This window comes from Lissotriton helveticus, chromosome 12 (assembly GCF_964261635.1).
Source record: "Lissotriton helveticus chromosome 12, aLisHel1.1, whole genome shotgun sequence".
Taxonomy (NCBI): domain Eukaryota; kingdom Metazoa; phylum Chordata; class Amphibia; order Caudata; family Salamandridae; genus Lissotriton; species Lissotriton helveticus.
Genome location: NC_136073.1, coordinates 827,495,243 through 827,514,612, shown reverse-complemented (window position 1 = coordinate 827,514,612; position 19,370 = coordinate 827,495,243). Strand labels below are relative to the sequence as shown.

Here is a 19,370-nt window from a genome sequence, read left to right as displayed (position 1 = left end):
TCGGAATAGCTTGGTACTCACCGCAAAACGCTTTCAATTATAATGCCATCAAACAAAGATTGTAGAGCTTGCTTTGGAATGCCCACTTATTACAACTTGTTTGTGATTTACAACTACAGATTTTCCACATTCATGGTAAAGAAAACTGCAGTAGTACATTAATTTATCTCCACCAGGAATTCGTTTGTGCATTCCTAGCAGGTGTAAAAAAGGATAATTTTGATTGTAAACTTATGCTCATGAATGTATTTACATTTGTCAATTTGGCCCTGTGATTTTATTTAATTTTTAAGGAAATGACAAGCTCAATGTTGTGCTCAGATTTAATGACAACTAGGCTGCAGTTATCTGTTTCCCAGAGGTAGATGTTGTTTATTCATCCTTTCCATACTTAGTACCAAATTCAGTAAAAAAAAATATTGTTCATTTTATTTTCCCTTCTCAAAGACCTATTTGTGACAATGCATTTTACTTCTCATTTTCTTCAATGCCTCTTTCACATCATTGTTTCTTATACTATATACAAATGGATTTAGAATAGGGATCACCATGATATACAATAAACTTATGCCAATTTCCTTATCAAGGGCGTACGCCGAAGATGGTCGAATGTATGTAAAAAGCAGAGGTCCATAAGCTAAGACAATGCATATCAAGTGGGATATGCAGGTGGAAAATGCTTTCCTCCTCCCATCAGCGGACTTCATTTTAAAAATGACTATAGCGATCCGAACATAGGAGAATAGAACACACAGAGGGGGTGCTAGCAAGATTGCAGTAGTCTCGGTGAAGAGTAAAAGCTCGATAGTGGAAGTGTCTGAGCAGGATAGCTTCAAAAGAGGTGGGAGATCACAAAAATAGTGCTGAATTTCATTGGATCCACAATAGATTAATTTGGAGACCAAGATACTGTGCACCAATGAATGTATAGAGATGATCACCCAGACACTGATGACCAATGTTATACAGAACCTCTGATTCATGATCCGCATATAATGAAGAGGGTGACATATCGCCATGTATCGGTCAAAGCCCATAATTCCCAGCAGACAGCTGCCCATATTGCCAAAAGAAATGAAAAAATACAGCTGTGTGATGCAAGCTGCAAATGAAATTGCCTTCTTCACTGACAGCAAGTCCACCAACAGCCTTGGCACTATGATGGTTGTGGAACAGATGTCTCCCAAGGCCATAATGGCCAGAAAGATGTACATTGGTGTGTGGAGTCGAGAGTCTATTCTGATAACAATGAAGATCAACAGGTTTCCTAGCAGGATTATGACATAAATAAATAGGAAGGTAAAGAATAGAGGGATTTGATATTCTGGATGACTGGAGAACCCCAGAAGGATGAATTCTGTTGCAGAGCTCTGGTTTCTTCTCTCCATTTTGAGACTCATCTGAAAGATTTAAACAGAGGATTCTTGTTAGACGAATCCACAAGCAGTACGTTTTCATGATAGTATCTTTGGAGTGACACTTTCCTACCCCAATTCTGGTGTCAAGATTTTAGGTGCCAATCTCGGGCAATAGGAATTATTGGCTATTCGAAACGTAACTTCTATGTCTGGTTCTGGGGAATACATTTTACTGTCTAGTCATACTAAGTCTTAAATAAGGATCACTGGGAAATCACTTACTTTTCGCTACAGCCACTTGCATGGCTGATTAGATCAAAAAAATATACTCATACACAGTAGAGAAAGTGTTCAGATAATCATGTTCATTGTGTTCAGAGAACTTAAAAAGCTAATGTAATTTATTGACTTTTTTTAACTGTTCAATAAAAAAGCTAACACAAGACTTTATCACACTGACACTAAACTATCTAAATCCGAAAACCTGTTGTAGTTTGTCAGACAAACCTGGGTAGATTATAAATATTAGTTTATAATTGCAATTTCCTACACACATTTGTTAAATAGTTTAATCTCACAAGAAAATATAATGAGACTGCAATGATGCCAACCAACTCTACACTAAACTTTTTAAATGTTGTTTTCTTTTCCCTAACAAATCCGGGTAATGTGGTAAACCAGACCAGTTACACAGCAAAGGTCAAAAGTAGAAATTATACTAAACTTTGCCCAGCTAATAAATAATACACCATTTGCCGGAAATGACTAATAGCTTTTATGTTTATGTTGGGATCTGTCTAGTTCGGTCTTCTGGAAAACCTTATTTCTTTTGTCTCTTAACTAAGATGGAAGAAATGAGAAGAGGATAGATCAGACATGTGACAACCTTCAATGTGCCTGAATGATAAAGGCAATTTGACAGCATCTGTACCATCTAGATGAGAGATAAAGAGTCATTCACACAATGGTGAAGGGACCTGAAGCCTACTTTGGATGTGTTAGGAAAAGTAAACAATAATGTTGTTCATTATCTGGACCTATTAATATTTGATGAAGCGTGCTATTGTACACTTTACGGTTACAGAACATAATGCTGACATTGTCGTGCAAGTCTCCACCCAATTGCACTGTGGAATAATTTATCATGAAGACAATTTCAGAGAAGTAGAAGCTGAAAAATCAAATATCCTCATGGTAAGAGATATGAACCCCAGAAAACAAATGCCCCAATATCACAAAATATCCGCAGAGAATGTTTTATGAAAAAAGATTTTAAAAAAAGTTCTCAAGGCCTTTGAACTTAATCAAATTGTGCATACGCAGTCTTGATTAAAGAGTCCAGGTGGCCCTCAAATCCTTAATTTTTCTTAAAGGGAGAGCTAACATCAGGTACAGATCAGCAGAGCACCTTCTAAAGTTCACATCCACCATGGCTTACTTTATGTAGCTTTTGTGTATGCAAGTTCACAAACCAATTAGTAAACACAGATATAGGTGTAGGAATCCAGTTATCCTGAAACACTGGATAAACTGTATATGTGACATACCCAATTTCTTACTGAGCCAGAAGTATTGGTGTCAATGACAACATAGAATGGGAATTGGGAAAGAATAGCACTTTTGCAAGGAATAATGCAGCCGAAAATAGTAGAATACATTTCAAATACAAAAACATAACATAAGTGGGATGATATCACTGTAAGAGAATAAACAATGATTTATTTTTGCGGTGGGAACATAGAAAAGGGATTAAAACGGAAGAAACAAGATGTATATTAGCTCTAAAGCTGCACATGCATGGCTTCAATGAAGAAATTGAATGGCATAGGCTCACCTTCTTATAAACAGACAAAGTGAAAGAAAATGACTTGATATAGTCAAGTGAAATAATAAAAGAATCACTCATAAAGGTATAGTCTTCAGCACGGTTAATTAGAAAGTAAATTTTGTGCATTAATTTATAGCTAAATGTGAGAGAAGTCCTCATCTACAGAAGACGGCTGAAGATCGTGAGACCTAACCACAGCAGCGTACAAGTTAATGTATCTACATGGAAAGATTAGGACCAGTTAAACCGGGGCAAACATTTGACGCTGGTACTCAACGTGTCCTCCATGAGGCACCTTTCACATGATGCATGGATTCTATATCGTAGTACACTGCTGCGATGAGATCAAGCAGGATATTAGTCTTTATTGGCTGTAAATATGAAGCGCCATCAGTACAGACGCTTACCCACAGCTGCTAAGCCAACTTAATCAGGATGCTTTGGTGAAGTAGACCTCAAATAGTGGCATTCTGTGAATTTAGAACAATATTATAAACAGCTCATTAAACACAAGTAAAACTTACAAGCAAAGGATCATCTTGCTACACACACCATCAAGTACACATCTTAGGGGGAAAGTTAAGTCCCAGTTATGTAGGAAATGATACATTTCCTAGCAGAGGACCTGCTGGGGTTTCTTTTTTTGAGAGGGACAGGTGAACAGGAGGATTCCACTGACTAGTATGCAGATGTTCCAAGCCTTCTTTCTCCCAATTACCTCTTAAGAATGGCAGTCAATCTCCTCTATTTTGTTGGATGAACACCGTCAGGCTCAATATATCTCACAGATATAAAAATCTTACCTTTACCATGTGGAACACGGAGGTCCTATCCAGATGTGTTGAGTTGCTTTTACCCAGCACTACCCCTGCTTGCCTAAACCGATGCTGTAATGCTACAGCGTCGATCCAGTCCAAGCCGGGGGAAGAGGGTCAGGAGGGAAAAGTAGAAACTAGATTTTTTTCTGACATGATGAACGTGAGACATTTCTGGTTACTGCTCTGTGCTCCTAAAAGGAAAATTAGGATACTATAAATGCCAATTCAGAAGAGTGCTCATCGTACAATATTTCAACACTTTTTAGTCCTAAATGTACCTGTTCAATACGTTTTAAAAGTTTACCCAATTGGTGGGTGAATATTACTCACTGAACCTTGTAAAAATACGCAGTCAAGGTTGTCCCCGTTGCAGGTTGATTAGTTCTCAAACTTACTTCCTCACAAAAGGTTTCTTTTCTGAACAAGGTGTACTGCCTGTGAGGCTTGAGAAACAAGAGCTGAGGAAAAATCCTAATGTCTTTGGAGTTGAGGCGGTTTGGGTCATTGACCACGTTGCTCCGGCACCGGTTCTCTGGCATGAGCACCTCTGACAAACTGTTCAATTGCAATATCCGTAGCATGTGGAGCAACTCACTCTGATGGTAAGGGAGGTTGAAAAGTAGGGTTTTTTGCTAGGTTGCTCTGCTAGAATGCCATTACCCTGCAGTACTGCAGGCTTGTGCCTTGCCAGTGTTTGAGTTTGAAAACACATTTGGAGCCGCACATATAAGTTGAATGCACCTCCTGGCTAACAGAATCTGGAGCTGTGATCACCAACATCCAAAGAACTTATGGAACATCCTCAGTGGTTTCAAGGATACAGGTCAAAAACACAGTAGAAACCATTCATTTAAACCATTGTGGAGCAGCACTGCCATGAGAGGTCATTCAACACAACAGCAGCAAGAGAAAAACAGATATATAAATATATCTAAATATTTTATGTATATATATATATATATATATATATATATATATATATATATATATATATATATATATATATATATCAAAGCTGCTTCCTTCTCGTCTTTATCCAAAAAAGAGTCAGCACTCACGGGAGGAGGATCAAAGATTTTATTTAGAGCCAGAGGATCTAAATAAAATCTTTGATCCTCCTCCCGTGAGTGCTGACTCTTTTTTGGATAAAGATGAGAAGGAAGCAGCTTTGATAATAGCGAGGTACACCCCTCGCAAAGAAGCACCTGTGCTAGAGTGCGCGGCCCGGCGTAACAAGGCAGCAGCGATATATATATATATATATATGTATATATATATATATATATATATATATATATATATATATATATATATATATATATATATAAAGATAGATAGATAGATAGATAGATAGATAGATAGATAGATAGATAGATAGATAGATAGATAGATAGATAGATAGATAGATAGATACAGGTTACAGTCAAGAGGCCTGATTCACAAAGGTAAACTTACACTTTTCACAAACTGCGAGTTTGATTTTACTATTAGTAATTGTATGACTACATATACTCCTCAGTTGGGGTGGAGAACTCTTAACATAAAAAGATAGACAAGGTCTATCTTTTTATGTAAGGAGTCTCTGGCATGAGTTCAGAATCTCCAAAGTCAAAAAATTACTAATAATAAAATAAACTCGCAGTTTGTGAACACAAGGAAAATTGTAAACTTACACAAAAGTGTACATTTACCTGTGTGAACCAGGCCTAAGATATCAACAGGGGCTGAGCTCCAACAAATTTAAAAGAACCTAGCGTTTTAATTAAAAAGCTTTTTATGTTAATTATCAGTAATTTAACCTAAATATCTTGTCACAGTGGGCCTACCTTCTCATGTGGAAGATGAAAAGCATTTTTAAATCAAGATGCAATTGAATAATTATTTAAGTTAAAATTCCATACCGATATAGTTAAAATAATACGCTTTTGTGTCTAAATTCACACCAACATTAATAAAAATGCTCTAGAGGTCAATAGTTTAAAAGTGTCAAAAGGAATCCATAGACAAAATAATATAATAAAACAAAAAAACAAAATCCACTGTTAAGCTGTGGGTTGCTGTTCACTAGGTCCATGATATGCTTTGATATGAATGGATGATCTGGTTAGTTTTTGGTAAGAGTCTTATCTTTGTCCTCATTAAAAGTTCTGTCTTTAGACTTTGCCAGGTTGTTGGAAACCAAAAGTGTTCAGGAGGGCTTGGTGAGAGCAGAGCTGAGTAGTGCTCCAAATGTTGACAACTACATTTTGTTGATCCACTGGAGCATCTAACTTGATTTTTTTTTAACGTGTGCGGTGGTGACCCTTAGCAACAATGGACCTCTCTTAATCAGGCACCCTTTTGTGCACATTCTCACATTTTCTATTTAACCTCTAAAATTGATTGGGAGGTCAAATTCATCAGTTGATGGAAGCTACCTCTTGGCGGGGTTGCACAATGTTGGATAGCTTGTTTTTGAGGTCAGCTAGAGTTTCAAACTTCCATCAAAAACTCCGAGAAAGACAAGCCTTCAAATCACAGCTGCTGAAGCTGCATCTTGTTCTCTAGAAAGGTGTATTTTACATATTTTCTTAAAAGTTCTTTAGTGTCTTTCCTGATGCTCCTGAAGTTCCCAAACTTTAGAAAGCTTCATAAACAACAAAACACTAGTTCAAGGAATAAAATGCCCTTTGCCCATTTCCAGTCAAGACCACAGCCACATATTCAGTAACAACTAGTTTGGTAGTTTTCAATACTCTCTGCCCCTGCCAGTGCAGCTACTGCCAGTGCCACAGTTAGCTGCTAGCCATTACACTCCAACAAATGTGACAATTTGGACTGCATCCTTTCCTCCAAAGCTGTAAGAATGGCCTCAATGAGAATTATTATTTTAATTTTAATGGATATAGAATTGTTAAACATTCTGCTTATGCTAAAAAAATCACAGACAGTGCCACCTTGTGACTCATTGTCAGAAAGTGCCAGTTTTGGGACATAGTACGAGTGCCGATCTCTGGCAAATAGTGGCACAAATTAACCAAGGACAATATTTCCAATGGTATTCTGACAGCGATATTCTGGTACCATACCCCTTTGGCCAGCACATAACTGGGCGCGTAGCTTCTTCACCATTCGCATCTCAATAGATCCAGAGCCTTGTCCTCCTAAGAAGGTTCCTGGAACAGCTGCTGGTGTTGATAGGGCTAGGGCAGAGTTAGCCAACGTTCATCCCTGACATTTCCTTTGGGGTAACAGACAACCTCAAGCAGCACTTCTCCAGATCACAGGAGCATTACTTTATCTTTCCATAGCACCTAGGTCCTTCTTTGGATGTGTGTGCACCAGACGTCTTGTGCATGCTGTTGAGTGAAGCCTAGCAAACAAGCATCACAATGCAGCATCCTTAACAAGGATTTAATTGTTCCACATTGCAGACTCCAGGCTATTGCCTGCTCAGTGCCGCAGGCCTCAGAAGAAGTAACCACGTATCACAAGAAGCATTTCCTCACGGTACCTGCTATTGCGCAATTAGGAGCGTTAAAAAAGATGGCGCCCCCTTGTAAGCAAGCAAGTGGGTGACAAAAGAAAACTCACTTCACCAGACTTTTCTGTAGCCCCAGGGATATATAGCATGAATCTGCAATTCCCAAGTTTCCACTTCATGCTTGCCCAAAAATATATTACATTTGATTTCCACTTCCAGGCCCTTCCTTTGAGCCAGGAATCTACCCTGTGATTACTTGCCATTTGCCTGATAGTGAAATCATCACACTGCACACAGAAAGAAATCTTTGCAGAGCCTTACTTGTATGTAGGCCGCTAAACATCATCGCCAAAGACATTGTCCTGCAAAAGGTCTGTACAAGTCATACACAGTCAAGAAGCTAAAGTCTGAGTCTTCACATCATTCCAAGAAGTCAATGTTTTTCTCTGCGCCCAGAATCCCCTGTATGCGAGCACTGCTGCACAAATAGCAGCCACATTTGTGTCCTTTGATGGGGGAGTATGATTTTCAGCATCACTTACCTGGTGAAAAGCCTCAGCATATTTTGAGTGACACGTGATGTTGTGGTGTGAATTGGCTTGATCTTTCACAGACATGACCCATGCCTAGTGTTGAGTTTAGATCTCGTCATTGTCCCTCTGGTTCCTTGGATTGTGTAGGTCTTGCATGCAGTGTTTTTTATGCAGTAAATATGTTTATCCATGTTTCACACACTTATGGCTTTGCTTTCTAGCAGGCACATGCAGAGTCCTTTAAAAGACTACCTGCCCTCCTACATTATGTGGCCCAATCTAAATTGATCCCTCTCTTCTAGTGTCTTCCATCTTCCCTTTGATTTGGTATAACAAACTGCAAATGTTCACATGAATTAACCTCAGGGCTGGTAAAAGTCACATGAATCCCACAGCCCCTTGACTCAGACGTAGTTGAGCTCAGAGCAATAACTGACACTCAGCAAAGAACTTGGTAGCATAATTCTCATATATCAGGGTACTAAGTATGCCATATCACTTTTTTCCTACATCAATAGCAAAGCAAATCTCAGAAATTAAAGTATGGTTAATGTTCCGTTGAAATACAAATAAAAATGTACATAAGGTAATTCTTGTGCATCAGGTAGAGCAATCGAATGTGTTTTCTAATATAATGACAACCCAGCAGTGTCCTTTACAAATCTCCATGCTGAATAACAGCTTGCTTCAGAGGGCAAGTCCTTTTCTTAGTAGTACTTGTGTTTCTGGAAGATCTGAGGGCCCGATTCACAGAACTAACTTATGACAAAATCCTAAACTTACTACTCATGGTATTCACAGAATGCACTTACCACTGTCCTAAGTTTACATCCGCACTCGGGTCGGAATTTCCGCAAGCGGAGTGTAAGCTCCACACCCGGAGCGGAATTTCCACCATCAGGCCGGAATCTCCGCTTCCGGGACGGAATACCCACAATCTGGTGTTAGTTGACTATATCTGATGTATTGTGGGTATTCCGGCCTGGAAGCGGAGATTCCGGCCCGATGGGGTAAATTCTGCCTCGGGTGTGGAGCTTCCACTCCAGGCGTGGAGCTAACACTCCGCGTGCGGAGCTGGGTTAAATTCCGCTCCGGGTGTGAAGCTTCCGCTCCGGGTGTGGAGTTTCCGCTCCGGGCGTGGAGCTTACACTCCTCGTGCGAAGCTTACACTCCGGGTGCAAAAACTCCGGCCCTACTGTGGACGTAAACTTAGGACAGTCGTAAATGCATTCTGTGAATACCATGAGTAGTAAGTTTAGGATTTTGTCATAAGTTAGTTCTGTGAATCAGGCCCTAAGTTATTTTCAGGACTTGCAGAATTGTAGTTTAATGTCTTCTATAGACTTATTCCTAAAGTGTGTGCTGAGTTTATTTTTGTTTTGTGTGGTTGGTTTGCACTTGGTTAAAAGTTCATCTTGATTTGTAAGAAGTAGAGTTAATCATGTTACAGCCTTGAGCATCCATTGTTTAGATGTGATGCCGGCAACTCATAGCTCTTTGATTCACAACAAATCTGCTCTTTTTTTCCAGGAAAGAAGCCACCCTAAAAGATAGGTGGTGTTAAATTAGTTTCTTAGAAACAAAGGTTCTGTTCAGGGCTGGCGGTCACTAAAGAAATGAAATGAATTTGTACTTGTAAAGCGCACTTATACCCCAAACTGGGGTTTCCTGGCGCTGTACGCATACCGCTGAGGAACCCTTCCTGGGTTTTCCCTGTGAAATGTCCACTGCTGGGCACCCCCAAGGTGAAGCCAGGCATCCCAGCGCTGTTGGGCCCGTTGTGGAGATTAAGCAAGATATTGCCCGGAGTTGCAGAGTGGGATCCATGATTAGAATAGGGACCGAGGCGAGAATTATCAGGTCCGAGGAAATTGAGCCCAAGACCCACCGAGGCGGGAATTGAACCCTGGTCCCGAGCTAGACCTCTGCATCAGGGTCTGCCGCTCTAACCATTGAGCCACACTTCTCCACTAACTGAGATAGTGACAGGCTGGGACCTTCAAAGTAAAGCAATGTTACACTACACAAGTATTTATGCAAGGCTTGTACAGAATCATGCCAGAGATTTACGCCACAGATTCTTTTGATCTCTTAAGACCTCAAGATCTTACAAAAGGTTCTAGAAAGTCTTGGCAGATTGCATTTCTGCGCATGAAGGATATGTTATACCCATTCAGGACCCAGGAGCATCTTGGTGAGATGATTATCGTTCAACCACAAAGTAAATGAGGACGGCCAGGACCTCTGATGCATCATGGATTATGGTGTGTGGTCTACCATTAGTTGCCCCCTCCCCTCTGGGGTAAACTAGTGCACCCTGGTGGTCCACCTGCTTCCATCCAAAACCACTCATGCGTGAGCCAGTAAGAGTCTTAATCAAAGGATTCCTATTAACTAAATAACTATGTTATTTATTTACATATGATTGCAAGACATGATTTTTTTGGCACATTTTTCTGTCACTGCTTTCTTCTCCTTACATGCCGGCTTGGGTTCCGTGTACCAGCTGCTCTGAGTTTGATTATCAGCATGCCTTCAAGCAGTACATAGTAACCTGGTCATTTGACCGCAGTCAAACTGATCTGTTTGGGTTTTTGCTACAGTGCTCTAATTCCTCTTTCCCTGTGGTTGTATTCAATTTCATTTTCTCTGCCTTGGATTGTTACCTTCTAGAGCGAATTCCTTCCCCTTGGTTTCTAGTAATTCTTTGAATAAGACATTCTCCCTTGGTTTTATTGATTGTTTGGTTACCTGAGCTTTAGTAGTCTTTCAATCGACTTAATTCATTGAAAAAAAAAATTCGGTCCAATTTGGTCATGACATATTTTCATTGCTATTACTTGTATTGTTTTTAGCGGAACTCTTATGGTAAGCCTTTTTTGATGGGTGTGATACTGGTTTCCTCAATGTTTTCTTTTGTATGCACACTCGTGGTGACCCATATTTCTCTCTTTCCTTTTTTTGTGGGTTGCTTTCTTCTAAATGCCCTTTTGACAACCTCTCCTGATGATGGCCCTGGTCAATTTAACCACAAGGCCTGAAATGTCGACTATTATTTATAATATGGACTGCACTGTCCCTCTTTAATCTTTTGCTATGTGCATCTAGTTATTTATTAATTAAGTGTATGTATTACATTTTGGCTTACCTACTTTGTTTATCTTTGCTCTAATTTTCCAGAGTAAATCCATTATTTGATATATTGTTTCCTCTGTATTGTTATATTATACTAGCACAGTGCTGACCAGAGGAAAAAAAACTAAGACGATGGGGAGAAGGTGAAGGTTAACATGATGAGAGACAAGCAAGCTCAACAATAGAAGGGGAAGCATTGGTTGGAGACTCATTATAACACTAAAGGGAGCATTCTACGTTGACATTATGCCCTGTGTGGTCCTACCACGTGATGAGAGCCGACACTAACGCTCATAGTTCTATGTTTATGAGGACTATTTTTTTGCATTTTATGTGCACACTCAATTTAATACATTGCCTGTGTTTCCACAAGATAAAAAGCTAGGTCTTTGTGCAAGATTCTGTTATCCTTTAAATGCCGTCATCATTTATTGATAGTTCGAAACGTTTTGTTAAATCATCAAAGGATAGTACAAGAATAACACATTTAAAACAATTGCGCTCTTTATATAAAAGAACATTAGATATCTATAAACACGATTAAAATTACATCAGACAGTTAAGATCAGGTAACAAAAGTGTGCATCTAGTGCATGCCTTTGTGCAACAACTTGCACTTGGCATCCAATTGACCAACTACATGCAAAGATCTGGAAACAGCCACCACCCTCACCAATGAAAATCAGTTAAGAGAAAAGCAGATCTGGAACATAATTCATACAATAGCAAATGTTTTACGTCTAATTAACTAAGCTATGTGCAAACATTTAGAAACAGCCACAACCACAATCGAGGAGGTGTTGCTGTGTCTACTCTATATGCTTCTCCTCTAGTAGGTAAACCTAGGGCCCTGAACATTGACACAATCCAATTAGACCATGGGTGTGCATAAAGGGGGCAAAAGAACACAAGACATGCTCTTCGCTTTCTTGTGCATTTTAACAATAAAAGCAACAATCAAATCCCTGGTTTGTCTTTCTCCTATTGATGGTAAAGGATGCTACAGGAAGGGACAAATACCTATATTAGAGCTGGACAGATGAAGTCAAAGAAATCCTCGGCCTTGCACAGTGATTTCTGTAGGAGAAAGGCACTCCTCAGACTCCCTTATGAGGCTGAGTGGTCCCTGCATCTGATGTCTTTCTCTTTCATTGTATTTTGACTAGGGTGGCATCCCATCTCTGGATGGATTGTTGCTCTCTCCAGACCTTCCCCAGACTCAACTCGAACCAAATCTTCCTGAGTGCCCCAAGCCATCTGATATTCTCTGCCCCATTGGCCAAAATAACATTCTGCAGGCACTCTTCGAGGTGGCGCAATTCATCAGTGCCCCAAATTTGAATCCAACATAATAGGGGTCTCAACGCCAACAATGACCGGGATCTCATGGATCCCCAGATCCAAATGGAGCGGGACCAATGGCGTACCTTTCCCTAAGCTCACCAGGCTCCTAAGGTAGTTATTTCTGCTGTGCTCAGGGGACTGCTGTTATAATAGGAAATATCCTTTACAACGCATGTGTTGCAAAATATGCCATTGCCCCGTATTTTTTACAACACATTCCCCAAAGTAAAGCCCCGGTGGAGTTAGAATAGTAAATTGCATTGTAATGGGGAGTGCGTTGTAATGGATTGTGTTGTAAAGCCCTGCGTTGTAAAATATTTTGCGTTGCAAAAACTGCAGGGTAATGGCACGCCGTTGTAAAAGAGTGCAGGGTAAAGTGTCCTATTCGTTACAATAGCCCCATAGTACCGCCCCATACAGCTCAGCCCCCCTAGCTTGGGGCTTATACATGTCCACTGCTGGCCGTACGGGTGACCAGGCTGCTTTTTTTAGCCATCTTGAGTATGCTTTACAATGAGGGTACTGTTTGAGATTTGCGGGTCCCAGGATCCTCTCTCCGCTAGCCTGATGCCCAAGTAATCAAACTCATGGACCCTTTCGCCCACTTCGGGCACCACCTTAACGACCCCGCTCACCCTGCCCTTCTTAGTGTATGCCATATATTTGGCCTTAGAGGTGTTGGCTGTGAGACCAAAATCACTGCAAAACTGATTAAAGCTGTCACTCAGCTTTTGAAGCCCCCTTCCTAGTTTTGGACAGCAACAGCGTGTCATCTGCAAAGAGGAGGGCCGGTATATGTACTCCCGCCAGGGTGGGGCAATCACTGACAAAGTTTGATAAGTAGGCAATACAGCTGTTAATATAAAGAAGGAAGAGGGTAAGGGCACCTTGGTTGATAGGGAAGGCATCTGTTAGTTCTCCTTTTACTCCACACCTTACTTTGGCAAAGTTCCCCTGGTGCAGTAATCAAATTAAGTATAAGAGGTCAGGCAGAGACCACATCCCACAGTTTCTCCCTTTTAGCCCATCATTTGGGCTCCCAACGCCTGTCCAATAAATGAATTAAGACTGTCACAGCGTCTTTGGGGGACTGTTTCACCACAACACCAAATGTCTTGGTTAATAAAGGGCCACTTTGTTTCCAGTGGATTTCTCCTTTGTAGCCACTTTTACTTAACACAGCTCGCACAGAAACCCGTACACAACATTACACTCATTGTCTGTTTGTAAATGTAATTTTTTTTACAAGGATCAGCTTGTTCAGTCAATTTGCATATTTGTCGTGTCACTATTTTACATGTAAAAGGCAGCTCTGTATTTATTGTTGTTAAACGTTCATGCCTAGCGGCAGGATGCATTGATCCAATAAATACAGAAGAGTGACCATCAATTTACAAACAGCATTTTGCATACCTCATCTGATAATGTGCATATTATATTTCCTATATATTTTATAGATTACCCGCATTCGTTGCTGCCTCTGCAGTGTGTACTCATGTTTCCTGATACTTCTTGCACTGCCGGCCTTAAAAGCGTTGTGGCACTGGTGTGCAACGTGCACATAGCGGGCGTGGGTGGTTCTCATCTCCTGACAGCACACATGCCCTGGGATGTAGCAGGTGTGATAAATACCGCCTATTACATGTTTTGCCTTGAAAATGACATATAACACGCAGATTTTGGTGCTTTCTTTCTCACAAAATCTGCATGTCAAGTTATGCATTGGGATTTTTTTTTCCAGTGATATGTTTTACCAGGTTTGAGGTGCTGAGTGGTACCCGGGAAAATTACAAGGGTGTGGGGTTATTGCCCGGGGTGCACTCAACTGTTTATAATTTGTATTGCCAACCCATGTCCTAACAAAGGGGCCGTAATTATTGTTTTCTTCGTAATCAGCCCCACACAGCAGGTGGTAATTATGCACTAATGAGTTTGAAGTATCTCTTCTCCCCAGTGTACTAATTTATGTCTGATTGTTATGCACAGGGCTCATGGTCATGGGCAAAAAGCTGCTTGCGTGCCTTACAAGGGGGATGTTAAGAGGGCATCATGCAGCAGTTGCATCAAAAAGGGCACGTCTGTTTCACTTAGATGACCAAAGGAAACATGGATCCTGCAGGACAAACATATTCACGGAAGTGTGCAGTGCGTACTTCCTGCAACATATGTGTCACTGCGTGAGCAGGCGGATTGTGCAGCATAGCATTAGCGAAGCCATTAAAACATTTTTTTTACTGGTACATTGAAAAACTCAAACGTTTCTACCAGAAGTGATCTTAGATGGTTATCATCAGTAGGGCACATTATACATTTGAAAAGTGGTTGGTGGATCAAAAAATCAGGGTTGTAGAGTGTGGTAAATGCGTGAACAGACCAGATGAAAAATAGATAAAAGAGCCTCTCTGTAGAAGATACATGCAGTTCAAAGTGCATCAGCTACACAAGCATGGATTAAAAAACTGTATGGGAAGGGATCTACCTGCTCTGCGGATTGAAGTTCACGCAGGTGGATCTCCCGTGTAGATCTGACATTTTTTCAGGAGGACATTCATGGGAGATAAAAAGGAGTCGAGAAGGCAGAACGAGCGAGTATGACTTGCCATTTGTGTCGGGGGATAGGAAAAGCATCAATCATGGACCCTACTCACTTTGTACGTGCAAAGGTTTTACACATCTGTGGGCTTTGCATATCCACGCTACCTGATCAAGGCCACACATCTAGAACTGTCTGTCCACTCTGAACCCTTTTTATCCTACCTGACTACTGTGATCATAATTTTAAGGGCAATGTGAGGCTGGAATTGGGTGACACTCTCCGCCCCATGATCTTGACTTACCTCTGACGCAGAGGTGACGCAACGCATGAGGGTTGGCCATGCATCTACATGGTAGTAAATACTGTGTCAATGTCATGTTACTTGTCCTATATGTATATGCTGCTTATTGATTAATAGACTCAGATGATCCAGGTTTCTGGGCTCCAGAAGTGCTTTTATGATAATACCTTATTACTATCCCCTAGATATATTAGAGATACAGCAGAAGAGAGCAGGCTGTGTGCTGCTCAGATGACAATAAAGCGATTATATGTGGTACCGGCCTACCAGGCACCTTAGTTGGCCGCCAGTTCACAATAAACTATATCTAAATTTACCTGCATATTACAGAAGGTGGTGCACAGTGTCTGGTTTTCATCAACGATCTGGTGAGCCCTTGGGTGCATTTAGACCCCATAACTGGATTTATGAGCACCCAGATTCAACCCAAGGTTCAAGAAAGCAAGGTTTGATGTCCTGCTTTATCTTTCCAGAATGGCTAATCCTGAAACAGGCTTCCTCTGGATGTCAGGGCGAAGGAACATCAGATCGCCTTTTGGAAAACACTTGATAGTCAGCAATTCCAAGACTAAATTCACCTTGGTCCATGGTTCTTTCCTCTTGTGTGTTTTGCACTTCAGCTTCTTAGCACCAAGAAGCCTCGTGTATGGTAGAAGCCATGTTCACAAGCCAACAAACTATGAAATCAGTGGGATAGCTGAAAAGTTGGTATCTGTAACTCAATGACATAGGGAGCAAATTACATTTACAATATCAATATCAGAGAAACAAAGTAGCAGAGGAAAGCACAACAACTGATACTTTACTCTGCAACTTTGTTTCTCTTATATTGTAATTGTTTTAAATGCATTCAGCTACTGTGTTGGAAATTCGTGTTTATTTCCCAATAAATCATTTACAATTTTTTTTTTTTGTAGAGTTTTATAAAACGCGAACTAGACCCAAGACATCGGGTATCAGAGCGCTTAACATAGCACCAGTTTCGTTACATGAGGACACATTCATTTTTGTTAGGCACAGGGAGATTAAGTGATTTGCCCAGAATCACAGGATGTTGAGCGTAGTTGCCGAGACGCGAACCTGGTTCCCCAGCTTCGAGGTCAACCGCTCTAGCCATAAGGCTACATCCTCTCACCAATGATGATAAAGCTAGCTAAAATGACATGTATTTCTATCAAACTTTTAGTCCATCCTTCAAGCCCCCTAGCCCTTGGTCAGCCATCTCAGGTCACCGACTCCACAGATATATGTAGTTGAATCTCTCAAGCTCAGTGCTACCCTGGCAAGTGACGTAAAGTTCTTTCACCATTAACGTACCATGGGTTTGATTCTCACCTTGGCTCCATGAAGGACTCTCAAGAGATGGATCCCACTCACCTGTTGGTCCTCAGCCCCTGGTGATGCACAGCTGAGGATCTGAAGAAACACAGCTGGATTTAGCTGCAAAGCTGATGATCACAGCAGCCCTGGAATTCTTCTGTTTCTGTACCTCTCTGTCAGTCCAAATATTTAAAAGAATGCTCTTCCCTCTGGGAACTCACCCCAGGGGTACCAGCAGGTGCAAGCCCAGCATCATTAACTTATTTGTGGTGATTAATTGACAACAAAGTGTAAAATGCCCAGAGACAAAAGACATATATTTTTAACAAATGTAAACAACCTTGCTGTCTGCCCATTCGTTAAACATTTTTTTTTAAGTAATTGTCGGTCTCATAATTGGTCTGTGTTGGGATTTAAGCAGACAAAGTAAATTCTCTACCAAAGTCTTCAACTATATTAAGTGCTATTCATTAGAGTGACACTAGCATGACGTAATTACACACAGCACCTTCTTTGTCTTCGACAAAGACTATAGGCAGGTTTGTAAGTTGCCCGGTAATTTAAGTTATCTGTGCAAACAACTGTGTGCACCGGCACCCCGATTAAAAGTGGTGTGATGTTTATTGCATACCGTAAACTACTCGGTTTGACAAAGCTTAGAGCCTTGATTACATTTTGGCAGGTCAAACCAGCTGGAATTTAATAGGGAAAATCACCCTGTATTTTCTGGCAAATGCAGATTTTAGCAGAGTAAACACCAAAATCTGCATAATATGTCCCAAAATTTGGACGAAGGGATAATTAAATAATTCATCAATAGGCACTCGCAAGAGGCCCTATATGTACTGATAACCAAGAGAAGGTCTATGAGGAAGAATTGTAAAAGATTATCAGACGTAAATTTGCTCGCTAGATGTTGGCACGCAAACGACTAACTACAGACCTCGACGGCCATACTGCCTACAAAGTGAACCTTTAGAGGGAATAACAAATGTAGGCCGTCCTCGTCCCACTAGGTCACTCATATGGTCATTTCATGTTGGAGCAAAAGGGATGCCAAAATATGTTTTGCAAAAGTCCTGGAGCAGTCCCTGACCAAAAGTAGCAACAAAATATTCTCATGTACATGACGCGAAACGGACATGTGTAACAGATAGTCTCCTCTAAGGCAGCGCTCCCCGTTTCCTACACATTGGTTGAACACCTTGACGCTGTGAGGGAATTACTTAAGTGCATGGTGTTTAGTGTTTAAGTGCCATCTGATCACAAGGGAAACACCAATAATGCCATAATAGTCATTTTCATATGTCATATAACATTTTAAGGTGTCTCCACTCTGTTGTACCTTCTAAGCGCTGTGCAGGATAGAAAAATGATACTCCCCCAAAGTTCATGACTAATTATAAAACTGCATAAGAGTCACTGTGCACATAGTAGGTAACCTTAGTGTATCACATTCTGTCTATTTATATGGGTAGATATTAACAGTATTTGTTGAAATTAACTATTTCAACAGCTTGTCAAATGCTCCCCATAACTGACATTCACCATTACTTGCATACATACAATGAATTGCCAACACACGTTTTCTCTTGTCATATTGTGGTCGTTGTTGGCCGCAGTTTTTATGTGCATGACTTGTATAAAGCAGCTCTTACAGTACAGTGCCCTGGTCATCATGCTATGACACTGGCCACAAATCCTTCTCATGGACTGTAATCAATTCTGCCATAAATCATTTTGCTCATCTCACAGGTCCATAAATCATCCAATGACAGTTCGTTACTAGGCTGCTTTTGTCTTCATAAATCATTCCTTCCTAGTTTCATACATTGTTCTGGTGGTTTTCACTCTGATTGCACGTGTGTGGGGTAGCTTCTCCCTGGAGTTAGGCCCCAGCTCGCTACCTTCGTCGTCCCTTTTGTGCCCTGTTGTCCGGCGGGTCTGGAATGTGAGTACCATCTCCGTTTGCTACCCTCTTTTTTGGCCTACTCACCCTTCCGTAAGGCATCCCCAAGTGAGTGGCCCTCCTCCTACACACCGCCCTGCCGGTGTGCCTCCATAACCAACCAATGTACCCTTTCTAGTCTGCCACGCCGTAAGGGAGGCTTCCATCTCCCTGCTTCTCCCCCCTGCTCCTTGCATTTTTTTGTTGTTTTATGTGCAACCTGCCATCACCATCGCTCACCACAGGTTGCCCAGAAACACCTGCATCCCTTCTTCCGACAGGTGCACCCTATCGTATGCATAAAGCTCTGAGCACCCTGGGTTGATCAGACCGTGCCTGATGCTCTCTAGGCCATTAATACTGCAACATTTGCTCACAGCTATGTTCAGTTTCCTCCTTGAGTTCTAAACTGCTTTGTTCGACTCGGCGCCTCGCCCAGCCAGCCTGGTGATCAACTCGGACCAGATGATGGTGGTGCTACTGAACAGTTTGGCTGCCTCCGCTAGGCCTGTTTGGATGGCGTGTAGGAGGTTGTTCCTCCCTAGGTGTGCAAGGTCGTTCCCCCCAGATGAATTACCAAGACGTCGGGGTGCCATGCAGTCGCCGCCTTTAATGCCTTTAGGGTTGATGCGAGCTGGATTCACTTCATCCACGGACGGCCCCACCACTGGACGCATGTGTTGACTGGCCAGCCCTTTTGTTTATGCCCACCGCATTGCCGTCATGTGTGAATGGCCAACCAACCATACCAGGCGGGGCCGCCACCCTGCTCAGACAACAATCACA

General features: G+C 41.3%; 1 protein-coding gene across 1 annotated transcript; it reads right to left on the bottom strand.

Moving 5' to 3' along the window:
* Positions 1-449: 449 nt before the first annotated feature.
* LOC144798171 (olfactory receptor 1L1-like) lies at positions 450-1,388 on the bottom strand. Its single transcript, XM_078668918.1, has one exon. It carries the CDS (start codon positions 1,386-1,388, stop codon positions 450-452), a length of 939 nt encoding a protein of 312 aa, XP_078525044.1.
* Positions 1,389-19,370: the final 17,982 nt, after the last annotated feature.